At 39.2% G+C, this 10,343-nt stretch overlaps 2 protein-coding genes across 2 annotated transcripts in view; both read right to left on the bottom strand.

Moving 5' to 3' along the window:
* Positions 1-255: 255 nt before the first annotated feature.
* Positions 256-2,014, bottom strand: rh50 (Rh50-like protein). The gene has a single exon (XM_085442893.1). It carries the CDS (start codon positions 1,971-1,973, stop codon positions 543-545), a length of 1,431 nt encoding a protein of 476 aa, XP_085299019.1. The 5' UTR covers positions 1,974-2,014; the 3' UTR covers positions 256-542.
* A 744-nt stretch (positions 2,015-2,758) lies between these two features.
* slc12a5b (solute carrier family 12 member 5b) overlaps positions 2,759-10,343 on the bottom strand; it is a 40,883-nt gene continuing 33,298 nt past the window's right edge. Inside the window, exons 22-26 of the mRNA XM_085442892.1 lie at positions 10,135-10,251; positions 9,742-9,935; positions 8,168-8,182; positions 7,944-8,077; positions 2,759-6,624 (exon numbers count right to left, since the gene is read on the bottom strand). Coding sequence (XP_085299018.1) covers positions 6,533-6,624; positions 7,944-8,077; positions 8,168-8,182; positions 9,742-9,935; positions 10,135-10,251 — 552 coding nt within the window. The 3' untranslated portion in view covers positions 2,759-6,532. The remainder of the gene's footprint in view (positions 6,625-7,943; positions 8,078-8,167; positions 8,183-9,741; positions 9,936-10,134; positions 10,252-10,343) is intronic.

Below are 10,343 nucleotides of genomic sequence, written 5' to 3'. Positions count from 1 at the left end.
TCCATATGTGAATGAAAAGTAGATTTATTTTGTCAAGGCTTAAACACACATGATCACAGTAATGAGAACTCTTCTGTTATTGAAAAAAGCACAATATTTATGTTTCAAAAAGGCAAGAAGAAATGTTGGCCCCCAGGTGAGTTTCTGTTAATAAATATAGACACTGCTGCTCTAAGCTGTTTATCTTGTTCCCCCGTAGACCATTAATTAGTAATATTACAAAGGTTACAAAGGTTTGTAGAAAAAACAACAATGTCTAATTTGCTCTTTAACACACAGTTTCTCAAATGTTTACATACATGGAAACGAATAACATAATGACCATCAATATAAGGCTGTGCTGGACCGTATCATCACTGTGATCACTAGTGAAATATCATTTACAATGAAATTAATATAAAAAAAGAATAAAAAATTACTATAACACATATTTCCATCATTGCAATAATTTTCTTTACTCTCAAACAATAACATAGCCTCATTTATATATATTTCCTGTATCATGCCAGTTAAATGCACTGACAGTCCTTGGCTGCTGAGCATCACACAGTAGAGTCTTCTACACTATTTGTGTTGCTGTGTTTAAGTCTGACTGGTGAATCATAGTCAGGAGGAACTTCAAAAAATGGCTTGTCATCAAAACAGAAATCATCAGACGGAGATGCAAAATATGGCAGCCTCAAGAGAAAGCCTGTGAGTATGCCTCCCAGCGCTGACAGTCCTATGGTGGAGAATATAGCTGCAACCTGGAAGAGAGCCTGTTTTTGGGCAGTCCTCCCCAAACCTGCCTTTAAACCGGGAATCACCATCCGTAGCTCTTGTAGCTTGGGGTCCCCTTCCACTGGTGCTCTGTGGGCAAAGATCTCATAGAAACTAGGGCCGTAAACCTCCTCACTAGCTGTCAGTATGGCACATATCCCTGCAGTGCAGGATATAAGTCCGGTTAGTCCATGCAAGTTGTGAATGCCACACTGATCTTGGATCCTCAAACGTCGCGCCAAGATGGGGCTCAAATACTTGTAGCCCAACATGCATGCAATACACCCTATTATACCCAGAGCGTATGCAGCTACAGGTGATATCATCATATCCACAGATGCCCCGACTGTCACACCTCCAGCCAGGGTCACGTTCTGAATATCAGCCATGGTAAGCTTGCCATTTTTATTCAGCATAGCAGAGAGTGCAAAGGCTGTAAGTGTAGAGGCACTTAGTCCAATGAAAGTGTGGAGGATAGCCCTGTGCTGATCGTCTCCTTTCAGGACTAAAGCTGAGTTAAAGGAGGGCCAGAACACCCAGAGGAACAAGGTCCCCATTAGACACAGGATGTCAGAATGGTAACTTGTGTTCTCCTTTGCGTGGCCTTCATTTAGACTAGGCCTGTACAGCACAAAAGTGACACCCAAGCCAAAATAGCAGGCAAAGAGATGGATGAGAATGGAGCCTCCTGCATCATTGATCTTCAGATACTTAAGCACAACCCATTCTGTGACGGCAAACACAGGAACCTCCAGCAGAGCCATTACCAGTATCTGCAAAGGACTGGTCTTCCCCAGCACTGCCCCATACGATATCAGCACCACAGCACAGGCAAACTCTGCATTTATGAGATTGATCACTCCGAGGTGGATCTTACCATCATGGCTAAACTGGAAGTAGCCCTGCACCAGAATGGCCCACTGGATGGCAAAAGTAGCTGTGAGGAAGTTGAAAACCATCCCCCCAAAACCATAGAATCGGAAAAATGCCAGCAGGCACCCGAAACCCACGAATATCATGAAGTGTATGTCTATAAAGAAAGGGTAGTTCCTGTACACTGCATTGTGCATAGGGTTGGTCTGATTAGTCTGAAATTTGGCATCAGCCTCTTCATCATATGTAACAAATGCTGAATACAAGGCAACAATAATCACCTCTGCGATGAACACAAACACAGGTAACCGCACTCGAAGACTGGTCGATTGTTTCTTCATGCTGACAGCTCTTTAGAGCGAGTGACAGTCATTTGTTTTGCACCCTGGTTTAACTCTGTTTAGATAAGGAAGGTCAAAGGCACTGGTAAACCCACTGAAGCACATCAATATTCTCCTCCCCGGGAAATGCCACTATGTGGACTTTGCTCATGTTATTAAGACATGCAAAGTCAGCATTCTCTTTTCTTCTGTGTGTTGAAAACCCTCTGTTTTCCCACAGCTTTCATGTACCCTGTAACAGATGAAAAAAAAAATCTATTTGAAAGTCCCATTTCTGAAAAAAAGTGAGTCTCGGTGTTACGGGTGTAACACACAGAATGTTTAACTTCTAGTCACACTCTGTAAATTAAATATTCTTTTAAGTAATTAAATTTTCATGCCCTCCAGGATTAAAGGATAATTCTGCTTGCATGATCCAGCTGATGGACAACAGCTGGTGCACGGCCAAAATGTTCCAGATGTGACTCATGTTCTGCAATTTTTTGTTCCAGGAGTCTGAGTGCATCCACATAAATTTATAGATATACATTAAATCTTGCCTTTGATATGTGCCCTCCTCATTATTAATTAAAAAGACCGAAAATAAACATTTTCAAACAATGAAAACTAAACTGAAAATGAACCGAAACTGAACTGAATTAAAAACAAAAAAGTCAAAATGCAATTGGATTAAAAACTATGTAGAAAATCCCAAATTATAAGAACTCTGGCCAAAAGGAGATGCACTAGAAAAGATGACAAATATTTCAACTGTTTTACTAAAATTACTTTAATCTTGTGCCAACATTTGATTTTGTTTTTACATACAAAATTTTTTCTTTAAACCACGATATGATTGTGCACATGGTAGATAAAACGAAGTGTCTTAAACCTATAAATCTATAAAACCTGTACTGAGACACATGACAGTTGTTATCCCTACAACTAAAATCACAGATGTGTATTACAAATGTCCCGTCATGTCGCTGTGTCACACTTCAACATGCTCTACACACAAACACAGGTGTCAAACACACACACAGCTACACACTCTCTCTATCCATGAAACTTCTAAAAATGTAACTCTAAATTCCTGCATACTGTAGTCACCCACAATGCCCTGCAACCGTAATATGTCTCAAAAATAATTTCCGTTTTTGTTGTTTTTGCTAGTTATTATATAGTTTTGCACTCACGCTTTTCAGTTTTGGAAACATTGAGGGCTGTACTACAGAGCCCCTGAAGCTGAAACCTTTCTTTTTTTAAATCTTGTGTACACTAGACTAAGATGCACACAGCCACCATATAATGGAGAGAAACTAATCAAGTTTAAGTTTCACCTCAAAATATCTTCAATGAATATACTGCTGCTTTTGCACAGAGAGAGGACAGAGAGAATCAAGTTAAGTTTCAAAGATTCTCAGAAATGTAATTATTAAATGCTAAGTTATTTAGGGAGTTAAACATTATAGGTGTCAGGAAAGTTAAGCATTAATCATCCCTTGAAATTTGGATAGTTAGATATTTACTCCAAAATATCTGATGTTCAGTCTTAGTCAGCAGGAATAGAGTGCAATTTTATCCATGGTGGAAATGGAAATATGCACCCTTAGATTTTTAGCACTGCATCTTGACACAGTCAACAACAACAACAACCAATAATCAAATCACAAGCTGATTTTCATCTTAAAGGCTGATAAAAGGGCGGACTGTCTGGATCCTGTTCACTTCCAAGTTTTCGTTGAGCCAAAAAGCACTGCTATAACACAGTGAAAACAACCACTAGCTAAATCAAAGATAAATGAAAAAGTTATCATGGAGAAAATGCAGCTATTGAAGTTTAGGCTTAACCTCAGACTGGCTACAATGTATTGCTGCTCTTACACACAGAGAGGATTGTCATCAGCAAGAATCACTGGCTGTGCAGCATGCAGTCCTCAGCAAGAATTTCCTATTATGATATTCCTCAGGGAAACTAAACTGAATTAGATGAGTGGTCTTCATTATGTGCTGGCTCTGGGCATGTTAAGTTGTAACTGATCAGTTGCACTAAAGTAAAACTAGGACATCACCCATTTGGTTGCTTGATGCCCAGTGATTGCATTGAATTTTTACTTTCAGCGACTGATTGCAAATAGTTGCAGTGACCAAGTGGCTGCGTATAGGTTGAACTTGCAAAACCCTCAACTTCTGGGTGGTCACTGTCACTTTTGATTACAAGATTGCACAGGCCTGTCTCTAAGCAATCACTTTCAAACTTTAATTGACTTTATTAGTGTCATACTGCATCAATATTAACCAAACAGAAAGTAATTACGAGGTTTTATGGATGTGCTACAGAATCAATAACATATTTACAATAAATCAGAGGAGAACTAAAACAACTTTTTGAAACCCTTAGGCTAATTTTCTTTATGTCTTTGTGTATAAATTTCTGTACAAAACCATTAGGTCAAGAGGAAAAACTCAACTAATATCAAATTCTCTGTGTACTGTATAGCCTACATACATACTTGGAGAAAAGAACTATCATTGCTGAAAACACTGTTTCAATACTGACATTATAAACTATGCACATTCTGGGGAAATGGCCCTATCTTACTAAAGTTTTACAAAATTGTTTGAGTTTAACAAGTCAAAAGCTCTACCAAAAACTTCATGTCTATGCCATTAAATAATTAAAATGACTAAAGCATACTCAAAGAGATTTAAATATATTTTATATACATGGCCACACACAAAATGCCCATCTTCTGATAGTCAGGATATTTAATGCCTAAGTCATACTAAAAGTTTAACATGTACCTTCTCCAATTCTTCAATATATCTTCTATTTGTCACTCTAGATTTTCTGCCTTTTTAATATAACAGCTATTTCCTTCACATTTTCATTTGGCCTGCATAAGCACAATAGCAAATTTAATTGATAAACATATGTTTAACATTTTGGGAGCTGCTCTTATTTTTTGTCTCTTGCTGAGATCTATACAAGAAGATCAATGCTGTTCTCCTGTCTGTCAGGTAATTATTAAAGCCAACAGAGAGTTAGTCTGCTGGCTTGGTTGTCTGGTAAATACTAGCAAACAGCCTTCTGTGAATGTAACAATTCTTTGTGGCATAAATGTAGCATGGCACCGGGAACGTTCCTCAAAGACTTTGAATGTTCTGCTCCAGCAAATCCCAAATGTGTTCTGAGATTTGGTGATGGTGAGGAGATTCTGAATGCAGTGAGCTCACTGTCATATTCAAGAATCCAGTTTAAGATGATCTAAACTTCCCGTTGGAAGCAGCCATCAGAGGATGGGTACCCTGTGATCATAATGGGATGGACATGGTCAGCAACAATACTCAGGTAGGCTGTGGGGTTCAATGATATTAAGGGCCCTAAATGTATAACAGCACCACCAGCTGCCTGAACCATTAAGACAAGGCAGGATGAAACCATTCCTTCTTGTTGTTTATCAGAATCAGAATCAGAATCAGAATACTTTATTGATCCCTGGGGGAAATTATTTTTTGTTACAGTGCTCCATTTTAAACCAACATTAAGACAAGACAGACAATACACTAACTAAGAATAGTACAATATATACATATATATACATACATACATACATAAGTCACTCATAAATAAATAGTTGGAAAAGAAATATGCCAAATTTTGACTCTACCACTTGAACGTTGAAACAGAAATTGAGATTCATCAGAACATGATTTTTTTTCAAGTATTGTCCAATTTTTGTGACCCTGTATAAATTGTTGCCTCAGTGTCCTATTCTTAGCTGCCAGGAGTGGTCTGCTACTGCCTTCAAGGTTTGATGTGGTGTGCATTTAGAGATGCTCTTTTTAAATATATGTCTTCTCTAAAATCTTTACATTTTCTTTAAAAATCTTTTTTCCCTCAAACACACAATGAAAAAAAAAACTGAAATAAAAATATATAAAATGTTGATTTATTTAATAATCTATTTTAGTGCTTCTAATGTCACAAAACAAAGGATAACACAGATAACACACTATTTTAGGAGTCCATACCTGTCACAAATCAATTTGATCCCACTGTTTTTTTTAAATATTTATAACCACACTAGGAACAAAAACAGAAAAAAAACAGAAAAAACACAACTTGTCATGTGAATAAATATATAAATAACATCAATACTACATGACAGAAAATAAATAGAAGTGGTAAAGCAATGACATAAAGCCAAATGGAAAGCACTTAGACTACAAAGCTGATTTTAATATTTGGCAAACTTCTACTTTATCAGGAAAACTTACAGTTGTCTCTTGTGTTTGTAATTAAAATCTCTAAAACTGTTGAACTGTTCTTGACCTGATGAGTCGAGAACAATGACCTGGGTGATAACAACTATGTACTCAAGTTAATCACTGGAGTGCACGATTCTGTGTACTATGTACTCTACAGGTTACCTGGAACCTCATTCAGCTGAGTCTACATAGTATTTCACCTGAAAACTCTGAGTACAACGTGTGGTGGCAGGTGACAGAATGGATGTGTGAGAAGGGAGGAGAGGGCAGAGTCCATGTATGTGCTGTTGTGAGCTCACGAAGGCAGTTCAAGAGTAGATGGTGATGACTTCGCGTCCACCTCCACGCACCAGGAGGACCCGATTGAGACCTTCAGTGAGCACCTCAAGAAACTCCATGTCTGGGAAACAATCGCAGTCAAGGAGTTTTTTTCTTTCCATATTCTTCTGGTCATTCGCTAACTTTATGTGACGCAAAGGTCCATTTTCATCTTAGTGAAGTGAAAGGACTACCGTACATATTTAAGGAACGTGCAGCAGCTTACATCATGCTCAGACTACATGGACTCAGACTACAATTTTCACCAATGCTGTGCAAAAACAAAATTCTTCAAGTTAACTTGATGTTTTACCCCACTTACCCTTTTACTACCCTTTTACTTCATGCTAACAGAAAAATGCTTTCTTTCCATTTTATAATTATGACAGCCTGTACAATAACTACCAGAACTTTTTCTGTAATTTTTACAGTAATATATTTATTTCTACTAGTTTGAGTCCAAAGATTCATGCTTTCGTTCGTTCTTTCGTTCATTTATTACAACATAATTTGTTTATCATGCAGATGCCTTGTCAAAGGGTCACATAGATGGGAGAAAGATGATGATTCGATGATGCGAGCAGCATGACTCCTATTTCAAGTGAGAAATAATTAAAATAAGCAGTATGTCCTCATTCCCAGGGTACCATATACTGAATTTTTGTTGCTTGAGTGTCAGAGATGCCTAAGTGTCCTTTGATACTGGGACCTCAACAGACCCTTTATCAGTACCAATCAGCATCACTGACTGGACAGACTGAGCTCCTAAGCGTCAATTCTTATAGTGCAGGGCAAAATCTTTCCTTTAATCCAAACCACGATCTTTAAAAAAATCTTGACAAGTAGTTTTAATACCAAACATTAACCAAACACTGACTGAAAGCAAACCTAAACAAGCAGATCACAGGAAACAGAGGGCTGAAATAGGCAGAAAAGACTTTATTCAGAATACTGGAAGGGGACCTAGTTTTCCTGGGATAAACTGCCATGCAGCAAATCCCTTACTTCCAGAGTTGTAGCTTACCCGTTACTTCTTTTCCATAATGGACTTCAGACATTGTCATTTTGCCCTTACCTAGGATCATTGAAAGCTGGTATGTCCTGCTCTGAGCTTTGGCCTTCCTGATCTATAGTCTGCACCTCCTCCACCTTATCTCCTGACAGCACCAAATATTACTCTCCTTCTACAGTTCTAAGTAACGATGTTTGTGCCTCTTTCAACCCTCTGCTTAAAGAAAAGTCAACGAGTGAGCCTGAAGCAGAAAGCCCGGCCCATTATAATTTCCTTTTACTATAAAGCACTTTCTTTGAAACTGCAAGATGAATAATTTATCCTTAAGTAAAATGATGATGTGAACTGAACTAAGACATATGACGAACAGTATGTGAGATGTAGGATACAGTTTTCTTCGCCCACACGGTTCTTTGGTGGTCCCGGCATGTTGAGCAGGACAAGTTTTGCCTCCTTGGACTTCTTCGTGATGACCTCATTGAGCCTCATTGCTGTATGCATACGCCTCACGTCCGTCTGGTTCCTGAGGCAGGAAACATTGGGTCACAGCAGGTTTCATTTTTAAATCGATCGCTCAGCTCAACTCACGGTGTCTAAAAATGAAAATACTTACAAGTTCTCCCATTCCCTGGAGCATGTGTAGAAGGAAACAATATATGGTCACACAGAAGGCTACATTTATTGGTGGTTAAATCTTTTATATTGACTGAGCATCTTTAGAAGTGAACAGAAGACTGTAGTAGTTTTTAATGTCCTAATATGGATACACACTGTGATTTTGAGCATGTAACACCTATAAACACCTGTTGCAACTTTTAATATCAAGGTGACTGGATGGGATATCACATCATTTATAAATACAGACAGATTGTCAGTCTGAGTCTGTGAGATGAGCAGATGAGTGCCACTCATCTGGTCATATGTCCCTTTGCAATAAGGGACTCGACACAACTAGTTGCATTATGGTTATACTCTTATATGGTAAATAAATGGTAAATGGCCTGTATTTATATAGCGCTTTACTAGTCCCTAAGGACCCCAAAGCGCTTTACATATCCAGTCATCCACCCATTCACACACACATTCACACACTGGTGATGGCAAGCTACATTGTAGCCACAGCCACCCTGGGGCGCATAAATGCAAAGTTTCTGCGTGCATGTCACTGCAGATTATAGCCACTATTTGTGGATACATTTATGTAGGCTTCCAACACAACATGCTTTCTGGACTCTGATGTAAGTAATGTGAATTTCTGTGTATGTAGCCAACATCACAGTTCATTGTTGTATTACCATAAAACATATTGCATGTATTTCCAAATTTGAACCCTGTCAACTGCAAACTGATAGCAGGCTGACTCATTCTTATTGCCGTTTTATCAGTGAGGCCCTGAAGTTACGAGTGATTGCCACATCTGGTGCTCTTCTTCAAAGCAACTGTTTCAAAGGCAACAAGATAGCAATTTCATTGTACCCTCTCACAGTAAGATTACCCCTATTTTCCCTAGTGTGACTGAGCATTGCTGAAGGAATATGCCTCACAATATAAAGCACCTTAGGCTAATGGTGATGTTGTCAACTGACACTGTATAAATTAAATTTAACTGAACTACAAATACACAAAACATGACAGTAATTTGGTGTGCAATTATGAATTAGATGAAATGAAAGAAATGCTCTCACACCACGATTGACGATCATGTGACAGAAGACGAATAAACTGCAGAACTAATTCTTTTTCATGTCACTGTTAAGTTCAAAGTTTTGTTTGCCACAGTGTTGCTTTAAGTCCTGTGACATGGGTCGATACGCACAAATATTTACAAATGACTGTGTGGGTCATTTGGATTAGCTACAACATTACAGTTACTGGTAACGTGACTCATACTGGCGTTAACTCTTCCAAACTCGATCCTATTAAACATTCAGAGGATGTGCCAGAACAAGCCTGTTGCACAGAAACACCACACCACAACCAACAAGACCCAGAGGGCCCAACATCCTGCTGCCAGACATCCCAGAGGCCACACATCCATGCCCTGATGGATCACAGCTGTTTTTCTCAGCATGTTTGCACAAGTTTAGACGGTCACTTTTAAAACTCTGGCTGATCTTACTATCCTGGGTGCGATGCCCGTTTCCTGTGCAGGATTGCTGAGCTAAAATAAGCTGACAGATCACTCACGGCTTCATGTTGAAGAAGTCTTTGCCCGCTTCCGAGGTCGCTGTTAGGAGGCTCTTCTCCTTTTCCGCACCCTTGTTGTCGGGCCAGACGACAGCACGACCTGCAGGTGCAGCAGGGGACGTGGGGCTGGTTGGTGTGGAGACATTCTTGCTGTGGCTCAGTTGTACCTGTTTTGGGTTGGAGACGGCCCCAGGCTGACAGACAAACACCATCACATGAGCGGGTGATACAGAGAAAAGAGACGCTTGTCAGAAAAGGTGGATTTTTGATCAGTGAACTGTAAGGAATAATTGAGCAGCAACTAGAAAAACTAAAACCTGGCATAAAATGCAACAGGTGTTTGAAGGAAGTGAGGACAGAAGTACTGTACATTACACACTGGATCAGCTTTACCTCCTCTTCTAGTTTTTCTGCTGCACCAGCTCCCTCCTCAGCGCTTCGCTGTGACCGCAAGGCAGATGGATTTTTACGCCGTATGGACCCACGGGATGAATCTGTAATGCTCTGGATCTGTGAGAAAAACAAACAAACAAAAAACATCATCTGATTCCTATATTCCCACTGGAGTTCATTTTTTTCTATCTGCAAATCAGTCTAAACAT

This window comes from Copadichromis virginalis, linkage group LG20, assembly GCF_057382275.1.
Source record: "Copadichromis virginalis isolate Kocher_CV1m ecotype Utaka linkage group LG20, C_Virginalis_male_GT1.1, whole genome shotgun sequence".
In the NCBI taxonomy this organism is placed as follows: domain Eukaryota; kingdom Metazoa; phylum Chordata; class Actinopteri; order Cichliformes; family Cichlidae; genus Copadichromis; species Copadichromis virginalis.
Note: the sequence above shows the minus strand (reverse complement) of the source record. Positions and strands in the feature narration are given on the sequence as shown.